Below are 20,000 nucleotides of genomic sequence, written 5' to 3'. Positions count from 1 at the left end.
TCCTGCTTTACCTCCTCACTTGTTAGCAGCACGACAAGCAAGAGCCTCTTCAAGTGGTGTAGAGAAGAAGGCGGCCGGCCCCAGTATAGGCCCATCCGTCGGTCCGTCCATCGGCCCTGGCCTTCCTATTGCGGAACCTGCTCGACCCTCCTCCGTTAGTGGTCCATCATTTCTAGGAGATGATGACTCTGATGATGAAGTAATTGGTCCTGTTCCTGTTCCCACCGCAGGCGAAGAAGAAGATGAAGCGCAAGCAGCGGTGAGAGAATTTTTGGAGCGAGAGGAAAGGAGAAGGAAGCAAGCGGAAGAAAAGGATAAACCAAAGGCCCTTCAAAGAGAAGAGTGGATGTTGGTCCCCCCTACTAGCGGCGTTTTATCCAATGGCAAGTCGATAATTTTAGAGACTCTCAGCGGCCACTGACGTAAGGTTCTGTAGTCGACCCTCTGAAGAAACGAGCAACCACATTCTCCCGATCTACCGCACAGCAAGAAACAGATAGTTCCGTTTGGACAGAAACTCCTGCGGAGAAGGCTCAACGCATTGCCGATGAAGTCGCTGGAGTGAAGCGGAAGAAGGACAAGGCTGGCGATAGGATTTTGACGTTTGAAGAAGAGGAGGAAGATCGAAGAAAAAGAAGGAGAGATATGGAAATCAAGCAAGAACTTCATAAATATAACGCAAGTCCCTTTGGATCGCTATGTTGTGGAGTCCATTAACTGATAACGTTATTCAGCGCGGTCCTTCATTGCTAAACCAGCATACAGAAAAGGTAGCTAAGAAGAAGAAAAACGGCGACGACGACGATGCGCCTGCTATCTGGGATCATGACAGAGATATGGGTATCACTGGCAGATTATTAACTGATCAAGAGAGAAGCAGGAAAATAAAAGAAGCTCGGGGTTTAGGTGACAGATTCGGACATGGGAAGGGCGGTGCTTATCAAATCTAGAAAGAATGACATGCACTTTCACCAGTCTCGTCATTTGCGTCCCTTACATTTCTTTGGTTTTCTCGCATATCGCACAAAGATCGTATGGACTTGTCATGCGAAAGTTGAGAGACGGAGACGGGCATGATATACCTAACTGTCGACTGGCCAAGATGATTTTTCCATCTTGCCCCAAATCGGTATTTCGAGACGCATACCCATATACTTCTATGCTGGGAATTCTATTCGACCAATGCGTTCTAAGGAGAGATATCAGTAAAAGCTCATGCTCACCTGCAACCCACTAGAGCAAAGCCTCCAAGCTTTCGCGATGGCTTCTCCTGCATTTTTCCTTGCTTCTCATATGCATGCTGCCCCTACTTTAGGACATCAAAGTCATATGGCTCAATGTTATGAAATGCAATCTGATTTGCACTGTAAATGTAAAAAAATATGATGGAAGTTGTAGGCGAGCATGTCGGAGACGAGCCAATGTCCGTCGAGGGGCTTGTGTCGAGCCTACCTCCGTAGCATGAATTAAATAATAGAAAGAAGATAAATTAAATAAATAATTATCAAGCAGAGACTTTACGTAAACACAGAATAATAAGATAGCTACCTCCTCTCCTGCAAAGGACGCGACGACGATGAGATGAAGTCGCGAAGACAATCAATAACTGTTCGGATTCTTTATTTTTTTCTTTAACTAATTCACCTTTCCTTTTTCTCCCTATATCTCCAACTAACATGCTGTAGGCGCAATGGCTGACCAAGAAAACGTCGAACCGGAATCATTTTTTCTCGTGCGGGCCAAGTTCGACTTTACAGCCACAGATGGCAGTGCGCTGTCCTTTAATGAAGGCGACATCATTCTTGTCTTTTCAAGATTGGAAAGTGGGTGGTGGGATGGCATGTTGGATGGAAGAAGGGGTTGGTTCCCTAGCAATTACGTGGAAGAGGTCAACGAGAACGAAGTGACTGTCACAAAAGGAGATCATGCACAGGAACCGGGATCGGAAGACAATATGCTCAACGTGGACGATGTTTTGAAGGGCGATTGGGGAGGGGACTGGGGCGGTGTGGGCTTGGATCAGCTTGCAAGGGAAATGATGGAAGGAAACGAGGAGCCAGACGATGGACTAGGTTTCATGGTGGAAGCGCAAAGGAGAAAGGCTCAGCTTAGTAACGACATGACGGACGAGTTCGGCTTGACTACGAAGACAGCGACGAAAGCCGATCTGCAACATGATACGCTCAAGGCTCACCGCATGTCCTTCCCTGAAGTACCAAAGGACGCAGAAGAGGGTGGGGACGCTTGGATTCCTTCTATCACTCCTGACGGCCAGGCGAGTCCTTTGCTTTGATCACCCTTGACTTTTGATTAACAATCTTCAGGTGTATTACCACAATACCCTGACGGGAGAAGACTCATGGCAACTTCCATCGGACACGCCCTTTGACCCTTCCGATCCTTATTCTCGGTCAGACGACCAGTTTTTTTCATCCATAACCTCTTCGACTCCCCGTACCCTTGGCGACAACAACAACTTCCTTGCTCCCTCTCGAACACATAGCGACATACCGTATCCGTGGATCATAAAGCTTAGCGACGATGGTCGAGAATGGTTTTATCATAACCGTTTAACTGGCCAGACTCAGCGAGAGAGGCCAGCAGGTGGCGATGCTGAGAGCATGGTAGACATCGGTTTGGGTATGACTCGCCTGTCGATCAGCTCTCGACCACCAACCATCAGACAGTCTATTCTCCTTCGACGAAAAGCGATTGAAGAATTGGAATCCAAAATGGCCGATTCTTTGCGCCTTCTCACAACTCCTACTCCTCTACCTACAATGGGTCTCCTCCTTGAAATTGTCAATGAAGCTCTTCGTGAGATTCTCGAAGCTATCGTGGCGGGCTCTGCAGCTGAAGAAGAGATGTCCCGTGCAGCTGATCTCAGTAGCGAATCTGGCATGGCGGCCGCTTTACTTCGTGAAGAAGGTGCTATTGAAGCCCTTCAAGCGGCTTACCACGCCACTCTTGCTTCAATTCGTGACCTCCTTCAGTCATTTGGGTATATTGGCCCTGGAGAATCTATGGAAGATCTCCCTCGACCTAGATGGGTAGGCGATATGACCCTCATCGGCTCAATCGGTGTTCTCTCCTCAGTTATTCACGCCGCGGTCAATTCCAAGCGCCCATCGGGCACGGGCCTCTCGATCTGGTCCGAAGTTCTCCGAAGCGCTACCAAACTCAAAGACGTAGTCAACAATTTCCCTTCACTCTACTTTACTGGTGATACCTATATTTCGACCGACCAACGAGAAGAGAAGGTGGGAAAGCGTGTTATTGGTTGGCTTGGCTATGACTCTCTTACTCTGGGTGAACCCATGGGTGGTAAATGGGGATTCGGCAAAACCGGCCAGAACTACAAAATGCTTGATCAATCGATGGTTGTGGAATGTCAGCGTGTGCAAGAGGAGTATGACGATACGCTCAGAGCCCTTGAAACCTCGCCTGATTTGACTGAGGGTGTGGTAGAGGTCTTGCGTGTAGCAAACAAATTTACGAAAGTTGTTACGGGAATCGACATTGCGAGTAAAGTCGATCTGGATGGAAATATGGGGAACATCTCTGTGGCGGGGTCGAGGACAAGGGAAAATGATTTGCAAGAGTATGCGCAACTGGTAGAACAGGCGAAGCTCAATCTGGCAGACCTTGACATTACATTTCAGTCGATCAACGAGATTTCAATCTCTATTTTGAATGCTCTCTCAACTGGACGAAACCCCTCTGATGATCTTGATCAATTAACAGTCCGACTAAACACCGCATTCCGAAGCCTTTCTACCCTCCTTATTATATCGCGGGAACAGCAATCTGCCAATGAGCAAGGACTCATACATGGCCAGATTGGTGTGCATTCACCTAAATTTAACCCTCCCAAACAACCCAGCACTTCTTCTCAGACTCACACCCGTTCAGGTTCCATCACGTCTACCGCCTCTCGCGCCTCGCTCTTATCAGACTTAGTTAGGAGAAAGGTCAAGGGTCTGGCAGAAGACTTTACCAATGCCGAAGACGCTTCTGAAGCACGGGACCGACCAGGGGAGATGTTTTCTCCCTCTGCTTCCGCCTCCCAATCTCAAACGTCGTTACATAACGTTCGCCGAGCAAGCGCATCAAACAGCAGCACATCGCTCACGTATCAGCCCGCCGACAGCGACGGTGCACAATCTCAGAAAGCAAATAACCGGAGCTCTCTTCTCAAAGCCTTTAGACGACACCGCCCAGGCTCAGATACCTACGATAACCAAGGCGGGTCCTCTCGCAAGGGTACATCTAAGAAGCTCGCAAAGTTACTAGGTGAAGATATGTCACAGATATCTGTGGTTAGTGTGCCCCCACCGCATCCTCATCCCCATCCGCATCACATTCAACAACAACAAATGCACCGCCCGCCGCCTGCTCAGCCAGAGACACCGTGGTACATGATGGATGATTACGTGGCAGGCGAGATTATATTTGATGAGAAAGGAGCAGTCAAAGCCGGTACTCTTAGAGCTTTAATTGTGCGATTGACATCGCATACTATTGCCGGTAAGCACCAACTTATTTTCATATGTGATGGATAGCTGATAAGGTTTGCAGATACGCCCTTCTTCCAAGCTTTTCTTTTGACCTTCCGGTCGTTCACGAATCCTGCTGAGCTTTTCAATCATCTCCAAGACCGGTATTACCTTCCTCCGCCCCCGGAACTCAACCGAGAACAGTATGAAGAGTGGCGTAATAAGAAGAAGTGGTATATTCAGCTAAGAGTGGTGAACGCGTTGAGGCAATGGCTGGAGAAGCATTTTATTAGAGCGACGGATGATGCCGTGCTGAGCAAGGTGGAAGAATTGGCGTTGAGGATGCCTGAGGAGGATGGGAAGGCGGAGCTGATGTCGAAGCAATTGTTACAACTGGTTGCGAAACGCGTAGGTCCAGTAATCGACCATAGATGATTGCAAAACTGATTCCGAAACAAACAGCGTCAGAGTGAACCTGAACAAATAAATTCCGGGACATCCGGTTCTCTCCTCTCCCCACCCGCTTCTCTGCTGCCGCGCGTCTCTGGCCGTGCCCTTCGATTGACTGACATCGCCCCTCTTGAGCTTGCACGACAATTGACCATCCTTGAATTCACGCTATATCAAAGAATCAAGCCTACTGAATGCTTACAAAAGATCTATGCGGACGAAGTACAAGGTCAATTGTTGGCGCCGAATGTGCGAAAGGTGATTCTCACGGCGAACATTCTGGCTGGCTGGATTGCGCTAGTTATTTTGCAACATAAGGATGCAAAGTTAAGAGCACAGGTGTATAAGCATTGGCTTCAGACCGCAGTTGTAGGTGATTATCGCCCACAAGTTTACTCTCGTGGCTAACAATTATATAGGAATGTCGAAACTTGAATAACTTTTCGTCTGTCGCTGCTATCATTGCCGGCCTCAATTCCTCTCCCGTATCTCGACTACGTAGGACCAGGGAACTCCTGAGCGCCAAAACTCTCGCTATTAAAGAGGACCTTGATAAAGCGATGGATTCTTCGAGAAATTTCATGAACTACAAGGAAATGCTCAAAACTATCAATCCCCCTTGTGTGCCTTTCCTAGGTATGTCCACCTTTCTTTCTGCCCCCAGGCTCATTGACTAACAAGCGCCAGGGTTCTATCTCACGGCTTTGGTGTTTATTGAGGATGGTAATAAGGCTTTCATCAAACCCGGCGCACCCACGAAGGGCAACTCTATGCCACCCTCAATGTCGAATGGCTCTTTATCCGCCTATGCTTCCTCTTCCCAACAGTCCAATCCTGCGCAAGAAGAGACTGTCATTCCCACCAAGCCGCTGATAAACTTCTTCAAACGCTCGTTATCCGCCGAAATCCTTCGAGATATTCAGCAATACCAATCGATGCCCTACAGGCTTGCAAGAAGCAGACTCATCCAAGATTGGATGCAAAAGGAGTTTGATATAGTGCATAACGATACAAGGGACTATTACGAATTGAGTGTGGAGGTTGAGCCAAGAGAGAAGGAAGAGGAGAGAATTACGAGAATGTTACATGATTCTGTAAGTAGTTTCCTGCCCCCTTCTAATTTGGCCAAACTGATAGATCAGGGAAAGGGGTTTATATAACGAATACTAGTTCATATAACGAACACTACTGTATCAAGCGGACCCAGTTGCCATGTCGGGTGGTAAGAAACGATCTGCACGAAACGTCACGCAAAATCATGATATCTATCGGAGTAGCCTATCGTAAAAGCTATCTGTGAAACATAATAATTAGCTGTTTGTTTTTTTCGGCTATTCTTTTTCCTTATTAGGGTTTAAATGTATATTTTGAAAAGCAGCAGCTATGGCTCTGTGATAGTTTTTGCCGAAGACAACAACGGTGTATGCTTCTTGACGCTCATTTCAGCAGCCATTCCGTATTATCAGCAGCTTGTTCTCGAACAGGCACCATTTCAACAGCCATCTCATCTCGTTCATCACATCTTCAGTCTCTGATGAACTATTTGGAAATCAACGCTTACTTGTCATGTTCGCCGTGGAAAATGGTAACGAGCGGGCCAGATGCAACTATGGTGTCTATTTGATGGGGCTAGTAGTGACTGACTTGAAAGGGAAACATTCAGCAGCTGTACTATCTCCTCTCAAAAAAACCAGTAACTGCCTCCTGATACATGACAGCAGAGCCCATTCTTCTAGAGCTCCAAGTAAGCCCAAATTCAAAACAGACATTTACGCTCCTCACCAACACAATGTCCATGCATCTCCTTAAACTATCTCTAGCACTCTTCAAAAATCTCGTGGCCTGCTGCTTATCGCTTTCTTTATTTTGATGATGACCACCCTCCTGAGCCGACAAGCAAGCAAGTACGTAGCAGGCAGGCAGGATGTTCCAGCGACGGAGTCGAACGAGATAACCTTTGTAAATGAGCAAACTGGGACGTATGTACCCTCTTTACATAGTGCACGGCGGGGTAAGTTGAAGAAAAGGAGCAAGAGGGGGAGAAGAATGCGGTTAAGAATTGATAGACATTTGGGGATGCAACGCGACAACTGAGAAGTACATGGAGACAATTGATACAAAACAGACGGCTAGACGTGTATATTAAACTCATAGACAAATCAAAGACTCAAACACATCGACTTCAACCAGATTTAGTACCCATCCAAATCAACTCTATTTTCTTCCACAGTACCACCTTGCAGCTCTCCCTTGTACCTCATCCTAACTCCCATCCTAATCCTCTCTTCCCATTCCCTAAACCATTCACCTTCTTTCCTTCCTACTAGATAATGTACGCCCTTGTGGCCATATTGCAGTTGAGGTGAGGGAGGAAGTTCGGGATGAAGTTTCGGAAGACTTGGGAGACGGTCAGAGGCGGATGAGATGGATTCGGATGGGAATGTAGATGGAAGAGGTGGATAAAACTTCAAGGCATCTAGAGGTAGGCGTGTTAGTAGGCAACTGGTATTTATCAAAATAAAATAGCTTACAGGAGGCAAAAGCCACATCCCAGGGTGCTCCGCCCAAGCTATGGAAATGTTTCCAGATCCAGATGAATGGGTAGATCATGAACAACCAGCTTAAAAAGTAGATCCATGACTATAAAGGAGTCAGGCCCAAAGAGTTATTGTGTAATGAGAAATGTCGACTCACGTTGGAAAGAGCTCGACTCAAGAGGTTATCGGGACGAACAACAACGGCAACATTGTCGATACTGATGTTCACCGAGACGTAGGGAGATTGATAACCTGTTGAGAGAATGGCACCATTTATCGCTGCCTTTTGGGTTAGCCATAGACCCGCAAATAATAATCAGGGAAACTTACCCGACTTTAAGCCATCAAAGTCCCATCCACAAAGCTCTTTCTTCATAACAAATTCTTTCAAGAGGCCGCGATCGTCACAATATGCCTGGCACCATGCCCTAAGATTGGGCTTTACATTGTCGATGCCTTCATTTCTGGCTTGTTCGACATCGACGTCGGAGTCCTGGTCGTCCAAAGCGACACTCCCGCCTTCCGAGTCCCGCCTTTTATCCTCCTTCCTATTCTTCTTATTCTTGCCCTTGCCCTTCCCTTGCTCAAACTCCGGCACATCCTCCTTCTTCACCCATCCCGGTATACCCTTCTGGCGTCTGTACTCTTTCCACTTTCTATCCTTCCTCTGCTCCCCTGACTTGGGGGGCAGACCAGGCAGAGTGGTGTTGAAGCCGTCCGATGATGTGAGAAGAGATTCATACAACTCATGTTCATCAGCGTAGACACTGTCAAGAGGTCCATGATAATGTTTGGGTGGGCGATAAGAGGCAGAATATGATGGACGATGAGTACCACGATGGGTGATGTCCCATGGGAGAGCAGTATACAAATGGATGTTGGAAATGTTGTCTGGGTGGTTGACAATTTCAGACAAGTCGATCTGGAAATGTCATTAGTAATGGCGCCGGTCATCAAGCCAGATAACTTACGGTAAAGTCAAAATCGACGATAGTTTGTGTTTCTCCACGCTTCAATGTCTGATGAGTTCCATTCTCCATAACGATCGTATCCTGCTCGCAAGTCTCCATATGAGAACCGTAGCACTGGATGGTCACCTTTGGTGGCTCCATAGCCTTGAGTCTCAGCCAGTCATATAGTAGATCGGCTATCAATCTGTCAGTTTCCATGGCTCCTTTACATACGAACGCGAGATACACACGATCTGAAAGTTTGGGATCCGTACTCTGGATCTGATTGCCCTTCTTAACCCATTCAACCCTCTTCACTCTCTCTCTCACAGACAGATCATGTGCCCCGGAGCCTAGGAGAGGCTCAGCATTGGTAGGTCCTGCGAAGAGGAATCGAATGTGCTCTGGGATAGTCCTTTCTTGTGCCTCGCCAGTACTGCCGACGGGCTGAGAAGGGCCAGCGCCAGTAGCCAAGGATGAGTCGTAAGATGGCGGAAATTCGTAGTCCTCGAGCGGCGAGTCTGGGAAGAACTGATCCTTATTGGTATCTTGTACCATGCTTGCGAGTTTACAAGTAGGTGTGAAAGGGAAAAAAATCCAGTTAATGGTGGCAAACAGATAATTATTATGCAGTGCCCGATACGCCGAGTGGGCAGATAGTCATCTGCGGCCGCCGGGGTGTTCCCCCGTTAAAAAAAAATATTATTGGTTATTGGGTGTTTTCCTGTACTGTAGTTGACTTATGCATGGCTGTGTTGTTGAGACCAGGTTTTTCTCGACAAAAAGATCCCAAGTCGACCATCGTCGTAGGATGCAGTGTAACACCAACCACACTGGCCGAGAGATGGGCCTATATGACGATAGACATGGCGATAGTGTCAGCCTCAGTCCAATCCCTAAGGTTCGCAGCAAGTTTTAGATGATCCCAAAGCATTCTTTGAAACTGACGGGGACTCAAAGTGTGGTAGAGATGTTGGAATGGAGGTAATAAGGCCATAAGATCGGCAGAGGGCGGGGTTGACGCCGAAGAAATCGTCCAGGTAGCGAGTGGAGTGATGAGAGGGGAAGATATTATCAGGAACGCTGTAGAATCCAGTCGCAGCAGCTTGCGTTAATATATGGCTACTCGAGAACCCAAAGGCCTACATAGACCAATATAGCTCTGCCACTGAGCTCCAAAAATGCAACCAAAAGGGCCACGCTATGTGAAAGACAAACCCTGCGAATCGTTGTTGCTTCATGGAACAGCAAATATTTGACACCTATCAGGGATTACGTAAGTACAACGTCATTGGCCACACGATCACCGCCGGCTTCGTTCCGTCCGTCCATGACCCATCCAATTTTGAGCCATTCATTATTGGAGTTGGTCATTGTCCTTTTCGTGTTCATCGATTATCAATAGAATATCTGCCTTCTAACAGTAGGGCACACGCATATATCAAGCCCATAAGCGAGGAACCCAAACTGCACCATGCGCTCTCTGTCGGTCCTCGCAATCGCCATCTGCGCACGTTTGGCCCTCGCTGCGCAATCGCCATTTACACTTGGCTGTGCCCATCAAGTCGATTCGGATAATGGGTGTGATCAATATAATTCTCAATTTTATGGTATGTCCCCTGATTGAATATATCATGCTCACAGTCTGCAGAAACAACGAATTCAGAAGTATCAACTTACGCGTCGACAATCGTTTCGACGCTGTCGTCTTCGCCCTACCATACAACATTCCTCCGTCTACTTCAAAGAGCAAAATGCATACCTATGCTAGCTTATATTGGCAATGCCACTGTATTCGCTCCTACGGATCAAGCATGGAAAGAATGGGCCGAGCGGAATACACCTGGTCTTTCAGTATCTGATGCTGACCATGGAGAATATGTGAATGGATGGCTAGGACCTGGTGGTCTGGATGACTGGCTCAAAGATGAAGAAGAAGTAATATTATCCCGTGTGGTCATTAGTGGAGACGAAGATATGGAAAGGAGAATCATGGACAATCAAAATTGGGCTCTTCGACAACATTTGCTCTACCACATGTTCAATTATACTCTTCCTTTATCGTCTTTTCTCCCCTCTGACGTCTCAAACGTTACTCTTCAGACAACGCTTTTGTATCCTCTGAACGAGCAACCTCCTCTACCCCCAGTCCCAGAACCGGGTGCCCCTTGGCTACCTCAAGGCGGTGAAGGTTTGCTAGGAGGGCATGGTCAACGTCTCAGGATAGCAAGGGTAGGAAGTAAAGAGGGTGGAGAGAAAGGCAAAGCAGGGGTGGAGTGGAATGGGGAAGGTGGAGTAGAAATTTGGGATGGGAAGGGATGGCCAAAAGGAAATGACTCAGCCAGTGAGGTGCCAGGAGCGAGATGGGTGAGAAATGGGGTGGTAGTTGGTATCGATGGTGTTCTTGACATGCCTCCTACCATAGGTCAGTTTGCGTAAGGCTCAATGGTGACATGACTGACATCAGTACAGAGGAGATTATTCGTACTCACCCTTCTCTATCTTATCTCTCTTCCATCCTCTCCCTTTCATCTCCCCCAACGCCCCTGCCTTCATCTTTCTCTTCGACGCCCCACTTGACGGTCTTTGCCCCTTCCAATGAAGCATTCATGGAAGGCTTTGATGATATCGAAAAGGGATATTTAAAAGGACCATATGGGGAGGAAGGTGTAGGGAGGATAGTTTCGCAAAGCGTGATACTGGGCAAGGATGGCAAAGGAGTCGTTTGGAGTGATACGTTGGGCAAGAAGAACAGCGAATGTTGGTATTCCCTCTTTTTGTGTTATCTATTGCTCATTTTTACAGTCGACGCTATTTCTGGAGAACGTCTTGAGATTTCCTCATCTTCTCCATTTATAATCACCGTCAACAATACCTCCCCATCCACACCTGATATTCTAGCGTCCAACGGCGTCATCCACATTCTTCCCTCTCTCATTCTTCCTCCTTCATTCAACTTGCTCAATTCCGCGGAGAAGATGCTTCTGTCTCTCAACGCTACCCAGTTTGTCTCTTTAATGCGCTCTGCCAACTTGTCAGAAGAGTATATTGGCAAAGATTCCAAAGGAGGATATACTCTTTTGGCACCGACGGATGATGTGCTGGACGTCTTGGACAAGTGGGATGGGCTTTCGACTAAAGGCACAAGGGAGTTATCCAATATATTCTCCGGCATCTCCAAAAAACCTTCCTTCCCAGACCCTTCGCCTTTATCCGCATTGCTGCGATACCATATTCTTCCTCAGCGCCTTCTCCCTACAGACATTGTGGACGGTCAGCTTCTATCAACTGAACTGCAGACCTCGTCTTTGAATGGAGCAAGGCAAAGATTGAGAGTCGACGTGGCCGAAAAGGATGGAAAAGAGGGAAAGGGTAAAGCAAGGAGCGGGTGGGAGACTGTGGGACAGGGTGAAGTGAGGTTTGGCGGAGCGACCGTTTTAGGGAAGCCCGGTAAGTCTACTACAGAGCAAAAGTAAGCTTGGGACTGATGGGAAAAAACGCGAGGCAGTGAAATCAGGTAATAACGTCATCTATCTCATATCTACCCTCCTCTCTCTACCTGACACGGTGTTGCAAACCGCTGTATCAGACCTTCAGCTATCCACTTTCATCGCCGCCCTATACGCCTCTGACTTGGCTAAAACCACCAAACGTCTACCCGCCATCACGTATTTTATCCCGCAAAACCCTGCCTTTACCGATCTCGGTTTGGCGATGGAATGGTTACTTACAGCTGACGGCAAAGATGATCTCAGAAAGGTTGTCAAGTATCACATGGTGGAAGGGATCGTCTACTCTGAAGATGTGGAGGATGGGAAAAGGATTCACCAGACTGTAGAGGGCGGTGATGTGGTCATTGAACGCACTAAGCCCCCTCATGGGCATGGACCTGGTATCATCACCATTGGATCACCTACGAAATGGCCATCCCACGATTCTGGCTCATCCCTCCCTTCCAATGGTGAGCTCTCTCCGGCCAACGTCACCCTCCCGGACAGCCTTACCGATACCGGTGTGATCCATACGATTGACCAGGTGGTCCTTCCCTCGGATGTTGATTTGACGGTGGGCAAGTTGATCAAGGGCAGTAAGCAGTTGACGATGAGTGATTTGATGATTCGGGCCGGATTGGGATGGATATTGGAAGGGAGAGAACCTACTAAAGAGGAGGTACAGAAGGCCGAGTTGGAAGGAAGGGTTAGAAGTTGGGATGAAGATGAAGATGAAGATGGAGATGGAGATGGAGATGAAGATGGAGATGGAGATGAAGGAAAGGAAGGCGATTTTGCGTACCCTGCTTACATCGTACTCTGTCCTTCTGACAAAGCGTTTTCCAAGCTCAACCTGACCCATTACATCTCCACTCCTTCCGCGCTCCTCTCCTTGCTGAAGCTTCACATCATTCCCTCTTCCTCTCTTTCTTCATCGTCCTCTCTCTCATCCACCATGCCACCTCAAAACGGACAACCCCTCGCCCTCAACGACGACTCTGTTTACAAAACGCTCTTATCAACGTCTAGCAAGTATGGTGACCTAGCATTCAGAGGGACAGGTGATGGCGACTGGATTGTGGGTATAAAAGACGCACGAGGTGGGGAAAGAGTGAGGGGAGATTCGGCCAGAGTGGGTATGACAGGGCGAGCTAGTGTGAGGTGGAGGAATTCCCGAAAGAGTGCCTCTCCCAACTCTGATGACGACGGGGAAGAAGAAGATCGGAAGCATCGCGATGGACGAGACAGGTTGTGGGAAGGTGGGATGACTCTTGGAGGTGGAGTGATGATGATTGATTCAGTTCTTATCCCTTATGAACCCAGCTGGTTCTCTAGGTAAGCGGTTTTCCTGCAACCCTGCCTCTTATCTACACATTGCGCGACGGCTAACGTTTTCTGCCTTCTACACAGATGGGGATTGCTTACAATCACTCTGGCTGGTATCAGCATCCTCTTACTAGCAGCCGCTGGTAGTATAGGATACTGGTTCTGGACGAGGAAAGATGACTACATGCCAATCTTGGTGGAAGAGGATGGTGAACCGGAAGGGGAGGAGCACGCCTGAGCATTGAAGATGAGCTGGATATTAATTGTGATCTAAGTAGATGTTGTAAGAACTGTCCATGTATCAGTTGACGGTGCGGCTGTTATGGGGCTGAAATGTCAGCGGAGGACGGCACGAGGATTAGATGTAGAGGAATTATGACTCGTACTTGTTACCAGACTGCATACTCTTGCCTTATCATGCACGTATTATTATTGTGCATGCGGGTAGTAAATCATCTATCTGCTCCTATTTTCCATCATAGTTCTGAGCATGAATAAGCAGCTACAATGATATCCCCCTTCATTAGGCATGACACTCATCGTCAACGGCCCGTAGAGTTGTAACTTTTATATAAAACAGAGTTTTGTGCTCGAGGAAGATGAATTTGACCAAGTATTGGGCTGGGAAGCCAGGGACGATCACATTCGTCTTTTTTTCAATCCCTCGGAAATTCGGAGAGTCCTGGCCAATGCTCCCGCATCGAGCAGCTATGCAAGCCAAAGGGCAAGTAACACTGCTCTCCATCACCAAATTCCCTGTTCTCTACTCGCTACTTCTCTCACCTCTGTCATCAACTCTTGATGTGCTAGTGTAGCCTGCCGAGTTTGTATGTAGAGGATGCATACGTGTATTATATCCAAATAACCAAGGGGCGTGCAAAACCCATATAATGCCGCAAAAAAAGAGAACGAAATAAATGGTTTATGCAATGTCAATGTTATCATGAGTTTATTGAATGCAGTCCGTCAAAATAAACGACCTTGTACCGTGTATATAAGTAATCGTTTGTTATGCGTTTTTGTTTTCAAGGAATTGTTCGGGTAATACTAATGGAGGCGCATGACTATTGAGGTGAAGTAGGGAAAGGTGGGGTACGATATCACTCGTTATCCCATTCGGCCATGAGCTGAAGACCGACAGCTGGAATCACAAAGTGCATGATTAGCGATCAAAATGAGAAAGATGGGCGAGATGAAAAAGAGCTCAGTTACTTACAGGGTTCAACTTCTGTACCGTCTCTTGAGACTTTAACTTCCCTATCCGCATTCCAAGGGTTACGCAAATGACGGGTACGATTAAAAGGTAATGGTGTATGCCTTATCCATTCGATACGGAAATAATGTCCCCATCCTTCGTTGGACAACTCCTTTGAAGTTTCCTGTTCAGCTTGCTGTAACTTTTCCACATCTTGCTCTGGAGGAGAAGGAGGGGGTAATGTATCTTTTCTCAAGATACCTTGGTCGTCCATCTTTTGCGGCTCTTGCGACGCCGGTCCAAGTTCAGGCGAGGCTTGCTGACTGCTCTTCTCTGAAGAGGAAGTAACACCCGTTTCAGCTTCAGCCAAAGTAAGAGTTACAGATGGGTATTCATAATCCCTTTGTAACGTCTTGGGATCAAACGTATGCGCTCTCTGCTCTTCAGCCGTAGCGAGGATCTCCGCCATGGAGCTATTCGGAGCCGCATGATTTGGCATTTTCGGCGGATCAGTCTTTCGGTGACCTGTGGAAACGTGGAAATACGAGTCTTCGCGAGGAGTAGCGAGTTCGCCGGGGGACATGGTGGTTACGCGGCTGTGATAAGGGGGCAGGAAGAAACGGTCGGAATCACCGGTGGTTGAACGGCGGGAAGCGGTGCCAGCTGAGGATTGGCGGTGTTTGGCTTGTTCCTTGTCGATAGGCTCGATCATACGTGCGTACCCAAAGAATTCACCGGCTCGGTTGGCGCCAAAGATTAGAAAGACCGATTGGGATGTCCTGAATGCTTGGTCTATGCTTCGGATTAGGTCATGTTGCTTAAATTGGGAAAGAAATACAATGACTTGCCCAATATAGGTTCATTGTGCTGTTGCGTTCTCCACATACCAGTCCTCACACTCTCCTCGAGCTCAGCCTGAATTGGGAGGGGAAAAGTCAGTTTTGAAAATCAGACGTAATCTGTATCAAGCTCACCGTAGTGAGACTCTTCAAAATGAAAACTCTTCTCGGGAAATGTCTCATCAAGAAACTCGAATTTGTACTCGCATAACTCCCTGACGAAAACTTTTTCTCTTCCTCACTTACAATCGAGTCCCTCCTCCTCCCCGGCCCATCCGGTGCTGGCGCCAGGATAGCCGGGCTAGGCGGTCCGGACGAAACTGTGGCTGCACTCATCTGCCCCGTCTTACCCTCCTCCTTTTCCTTTTCCCTTTCCTTATCCTTCTTCACCCATTGTCGATGCATTCCCGTCCCGCGCTGGGCTCCCACGCCGGATCTCAAATCATCATCTTTCCGTCTCACGCGGCAGACCATCCTGGGGCAACGGGCGTCCCATGGTCGGAGGGGCTTACCGTTAAAAAAGGAGACGGCGCGTTCGAGGTCGGTTTGAGAGGAGAGGTTGACGAATGCGCAGGATGAGCGGGATATGAGAAAGATGGAAGACGGTCCACGCCATGGTTCGGCGTCGGATTCGGTGTTGGTGATGGGGATCGTCACGTTGAAGAAATGCCAGAGCTCTTCGTGAGAAGTGTTATTGGGGCTGATGGGCATATCATAAGCACCCACGTGCTGTCCGGGAAACCTTGTAGGGGGGACGTGGACTTACACATTACCGACCCACATGACCCAATCGCTTCTCTTTGAAGGCGGTTGAGGGTGATACGACTTTCTCTCTGGCTCTTTACTATCCGTTGGACTGATCGGCCCCGATTTCGATGGTCCCGGTAAATTGACGTGAGCCTTGAACGTCGACCAGTCCGAAACTTGCATGGCCGGTCCCATACCGGAAGCATGTTGCTGGAAAGGCGTATAGAAGAAGGATGACGGCGCCGTGGGTGACTGCCATACAGAGGGAGGACTACCGTACGGCGGTCTGCCGCCGTAATACGCCGTACCAGCCCCCGAGACAGCCCCTCCAACTCCGAAATCATCGAACATGGCCGTACGTGACTGCCCTGTCAAAAACTGGGGTGGTGGTGCATTCACCGGGCTCACCGGCGGACTGCCCCATAGACCATAATGCTGGTGCTGATGATGATGTTGGTTGGTAGGGTCGATAGGCGACGTCTGTTCCGACCCCGGGAGAGGCCGCCATGCGAGATGGTTTGGGTAAGGCGAATAAGTAAGGTAGGTAGTGTAAGGAGCTTGATGGTAATGTTGGGGGTAAGGCGTGTATGCTTGTGCATACGGCTGGTAGGCCTGTGACTGGGGCTGGGGCGGGGGCGGGGGTTGGAGCTGAGCGGGATGAGGCCGGAGTTGAACGTATGGCCGATTTGAATGTTTACCATTCGCAGCGTGCCGAGAGCCATCGAGCTGTATGCTTTGAAGCTGGTCATTGAGAGCCTCCACGGCCGGCTGCTCCGGGATCGCCGACATGAGGGGTTTCAGAGAACCTCCTCAAAGCTTCTAGAATAGGTGCAGCAGTCAGTACTGTGTTTGGACGAACGCAAGTCTGCGAGGTTGTCTGAAGATACAAGTTTTTCCGCAATGGACAAGCAGAAAATGAGACGCGCAAAGGCAAAAAAAGGTCGATCAAAGGGGAAGGGACGACGAACCAAAGAAACAAGACGTACGTGTACTGACCTGACAACGCGGTAATGTTTCTCTATTCTCCCTCCCGTCTTGAACGTATTGGCAAACTGCAGCGTTTCCAGCTAGCCAGCCTGTTAGCGAGCCAATGCAGCGGCAGGAACGAGTCGCAGCGTTGCCTGTTTGGGCTGAAAAAAGACGTGAGCGCAAGGAAGGCCAGGTGGAAGTGAGGGGGGGGGGAAGGAGAGGGTGAGCACAAGAGAAGAGAGAAGCTGTGGAGCACAAGCTCAAAGCGCACTGCCAAAACACACTGCGAGTTTGCGAGGTAAGCAAATCGGTGAGGGGAAAGGAGGAGCGAAAACGGTCTAAGAATAAAAATATAAAATACGGAATGCACTAGGCTGGTATACATGGAAAATAAATGGAGGGCATAATAATAGTACAGTCTCACCGGAGAATGAAGCGACGAGCGGGACGATTTAGCGTGGTCGATCACAGGGAAAACGCACGGACGCACATCTCACACCTCTTTTTAGATCCCGTTCCTATTGCCCGCGGTGCCGATCCCCACGACGGCCACCCCCGGGAAATGCGCATCATTTATACTCGCATATACAAACAGCCAGCAGTCGACAGCCAGCAAGTGTATAATCCTGCAATCTAGCTAGTCGTAGCGTCTGACGGACTGAATCATGATGCAATGCATGAGCCCTGTTGGTGCAAGGAGAAAAACCATGCTCCTAAATAAATCTCCACCAGAAAAAAGCCCTCCACACCGCTACACAGCCTCCTCAGCCGCCTGCCTTATCCAGCTCCGTCTCTTACTCCCCACCATCTGATCATTCGCCCTCCTCTGCCCCGCCGCCTGTCTTCCCCTCTCCCTTCCTCCATTATTAATAAACCCTTGCAACTCGGCCTCAATCTTGTACCCCACATCCTTCATCTCATCGACTACCAACCTCCACCTCGAATCGCCCATCTTGACACACTTTTTCACGAGGGAAGCGTAGACGGCGTAGCCGGGTTTGAAGCCGCCAGCTTTCATTTTTTCGAGATAGTAGAATGCGTCTTCGTAAGAAGGCTGGGTGAGACAGAGGTGGATGAGGTGGTCGTAAGTGGTAGCGTTGGGCTGGACATTCTGGGCAGCCATTTCGGAGAGGAGGGTATCGCCTAATGGGCGGTGAGAGGTGGTCACGCAACATTGGAGGACGAGGTTGTATGTATCAATGTTGGGCGTCATGCCGAATTCTGGGATCGCGCTCTGGGTAGCCCGAGCACGCTGGAGATCACCGATAGAACTGCTAGCCGCAATCACAGCGTTCAACGCTGTGATATCCACCGCCTGGCCGGATTTGTGCATATCCTCCAGAGTATAGTACGCCTGGTCAATGACCTCTGCGGATTTCAACGCGTTCACGATCGGCTGGATGGAGGACAAGGTCGGGGTGAGGCCGGTGGAGCGGATGGTGCTGATGACGTGGAAAGCGTTGGGCACTTGGCCGGCGTTGCAGAATGCTTCGAGGAGAGGGGCGAGGTGATGTTCTTGGGGCGGACCGGGGAGGAGTTCAAGGATGGTGGATGAAAAATCGGGTCGACCCCATCTGCCGGCGGCGTTGAGCATGGAGAGAATGAGGCCCTCGTCCGGGGTGTAGCTGGACTTGACACGCTCCCATGCGGTCTCGACACCGTTCAACTGCAATTTTGAAATATTTAGCGACAAGAGACGTAGCAAATAAACGGGTAGGAACATACATAGTGATTGTCCGCACTCGCAATGAGGATCTGAACCCACGCACTCTGATCAAGCCTGAACCCAAAACTAGACTCTTCCTCGGCCTTTTGCGCAATCTGAAGAGCCAATCGGGGGTATCCCCATTCACATGCCTGGCGGACTGTATGTTTCAAAGTGGCAGTGTTGGGAACGAACCCTTGCTGGGACATCTCCTCCAAAAGGTAAACCATCTGCTCGACATCAAAGCTGGAAGAGGCCACTCTGGACATGGCATTGTACGTCGCGAGACGGCGGGTTTTGGTGTAAAGAAGGAGGGAAGAGAGCAGCTGGGGATAGATCACCGCAAACTGAACAACTATTAGCCCACACCATTTCACAAATCAAAAAAACCGGTATCCACTCACATTCATCATCGCATCAACACCTTCCTGCCCCAGCTCAACACCTCCCCGCTTCGCATCCTCCCACGCCGCCAACGCAACCTGGAACCCCAGCCCGTCGCCTTGATCCCCGTCGACCCTGTGGCTCAACGCGAATTCGCTCGCTGCTTCGATAATGTTGACATACGCTACCGGCGTCGGCGAGCGGTTCTCTGCCTTGTATTTCGTGAGTGTCTGGAGGATGTTTGCGAGGCGGAGTCTGTTGCTGTCGGGAGTCCGGAAGCGGTCTCGTTCCCGGCCTGCTCTGTCTGGGCGTTGTGGCTGGAACTGCGGCCGCCGCGGGGGCAGGTCGGGAAGGGGCGCGGTGGCGGTGGCGGTGGCAAGTGTCCTGCGCGGGGTGTATGCGCCGAGGCGGCATGTGCGGCAGAGCCTGAGCATTTTGGCGGTGAGTATGTCGCTTGTGTGGTGGTTCCAACTTTTCCTCGCGCGGGAGAGGCGGCGGCGGAAGCAAAATGCGACGAGTGACGTGGACATAATACTATCTGATTACATAACGTTGCAAGGCACAGCGTGCAGTGCAGCGCGGTTGTCGTGGCTCTCGACTCTTGGCCACACGTTCCTCCACCGCTTGTTGGCCCTTGACTCTGTGCCCGCTCCCCCCCCCGCCACTCCCCCCCCGCACCATGTCCCCCCCCTCGGTCACGCTCACCGTCCCGCCGCACTCCCCCGCCAGGTCACGCTCGGTCTCGCAGCCGATCCCCGAAGACGCCGCCCTCGACACCCTCTCCCCCCCCCGCCTCAAATCTTCCCGCTCGGCAACCCTCCGCTCCCTCTCCTCCAATTCGGTCGCCCGCGGCCCCGTCCCCTTCTCACAAAATCATGCCCACTCAAATTCCCCCTCCCCGCAGTTTCGCG

General features: G+C 49.6%; 7 protein-coding genes across 7 annotated transcripts in view; 4 read left to right on the top strand and 3 right to left on the bottom strand.

Moving 5' to 3' along the window:
• Nucleotides 1-1,361, top strand: part of CNN01850 (hypothetical protein) — a 1,609-nt gene extending 248 nt beyond the window's left edge. Inside the window, exons 1-3 of the mRNA XM_568660.2 lie at nt 1-383; nt 437-678; nt 735-1,361. The exon at nt 1-383 is cut by the window's left edge and continues 248 nt beyond it. Of these exons, the coding sequence (XP_568660.1) occupies nt 1-383; nt 437-678; nt 735-950 (841 nt within the window). The 3' untranslated portion in view covers nt 951-1,361. The remainder of the gene's footprint in view (nt 384-436; nt 679-734) is intronic.
• A 249-nt stretch (nt 1,362-1,610) lies between these two features.
• CNN01840 (cell division control protein 25, putative) lies at nt 1,611-6,323 on the top strand. Its single transcript, XM_568659.2, has 7 exons — nt 1,611-2,275; nt 2,325-4,527; nt 4,579-4,904; nt 4,959-5,315; nt 5,366-5,582; nt 5,634-6,040; nt 6,095-6,323. The coding sequence occupies exons 1-7, from the start codon at nt 1,691-1,693 to the stop codon at nt 6,104-6,106; spliced, it is 4,107 nt and encodes a 1,368-aa protein (XP_568659.1). The 5' UTR covers nt 1,611-1,690; the 3' UTR covers nt 6,107-6,323.
• Nucleotides 6,324-7,025: 702 nt separating this feature from the next.
• On the bottom strand, nt 7,026-9,027 carry CNN01830 (expressed protein). The gene is made up of 6 exons (XM_568658.2): nt 8,685-9,027; nt 8,455-8,630; nt 7,814-8,405; nt 7,641-7,762; nt 7,478-7,586; nt 7,026-7,422 (listed from the first exon to the last, which is right to left on the bottom strand). The coding sequence occupies exons 1-6, from the start codon at nt 8,989-8,991 to the stop codon at nt 7,139-7,141; spliced, it is 1,590 nt and encodes a 529-aa protein (XP_568658.1). The 5' UTR covers nt 8,992-9,027; the 3' UTR covers nt 7,026-7,138.
• Nucleotides 9,028-9,810: 783 nt separating this feature from the next.
• On the top strand, nt 9,811-13,672 carry CNN01820 (vacuolar membrane protein, putative). Its single transcript, XM_568657.2, has 6 exons — nt 9,811-10,043; nt 10,085-10,858; nt 10,906-11,193; nt 11,239-11,883; nt 11,942-13,259; nt 13,335-13,672. Exons 1-6 carry the CDS (start codon nt 9,908-9,910, stop codon nt 13,486-13,488), a joined length of 3,315 nt encoding a protein of 1,104 aa, XP_568657.1. The 5' UTR covers nt 9,811-9,907; the 3' UTR covers nt 13,489-13,672.
• A 399-nt stretch (nt 13,673-14,071) lies between these two features.
• CNN01810 (conserved hypothetical protein) lies at nt 14,072-17,346 on the bottom strand. The gene is made up of 6 exons (XM_568686.2): nt 17,018-17,346; nt 16,051-16,850; nt 15,420-15,984; nt 15,294-15,360; nt 14,467-15,237; nt 14,072-14,391 (listed from the first exon to the last, which is right to left on the bottom strand). The coding sequence occupies exons 2-6, from the start codon at nt 16,818-16,820 to the stop codon at nt 14,351-14,353; spliced, it is 2,214 nt and encodes a 737-aa protein (XP_568686.1). The 5' UTR covers nt 16,821-16,850; nt 17,018-17,346; the 3' UTR covers nt 14,072-14,350.
• A 313-nt stretch (nt 17,347-17,659) lies between these two features.
• On the bottom strand, nt 17,660-19,525 carry CNN01800 (conserved hypothetical protein). Its single transcript, XM_568684.2, has 3 exons — nt 19,110-19,525; nt 18,726-19,052; nt 17,660-18,666 (listed from the first exon to the last, which is right to left on the bottom strand). The coding sequence occupies exons 1-3, from the start codon at nt 19,521-19,523 to the stop codon at nt 17,752-17,754; spliced, it is 1,656 nt and encodes a 551-aa protein (XP_568684.1). The 5' UTR covers nt 19,524-19,525; the 3' UTR covers nt 17,660-17,751.
• Nucleotides 19,526-19,760: 235 nt separating this feature from the next.
• The window catches only part of CNN01790 (response to unfolded-protein, putative), a 2,980-nt gene continuing 2,740 nt past the window's right edge, over nt 19,761-20,000 (top strand). The window contains exon 1 of the mRNA XM_024658409.1: nt 19,761-20,000. This exon is cut by the window's right edge and continues 129 nt beyond it. Within this exon, the coding sequence (XP_024514085.1) occupies nt 19,769-20,000 (232 nt within the window). The 5' untranslated portion in view covers nt 19,761-19,768.

This window comes from Cryptococcus neoformans, assembly GCF_000091045.1.
Source record: "Cryptococcus neoformans var. neoformans JEC21 chromosome 14 sequence".
Classification (NCBI taxonomy): Eukaryota; Fungi; Basidiomycota; class Tremellomycetes; order Tremellales; family Cryptococcaceae; genus Cryptococcus; species Cryptococcus deneoformans.
Note: the sequence above shows the minus strand (reverse complement) of the source record. Positions and strands in the feature narration are given on the sequence as shown.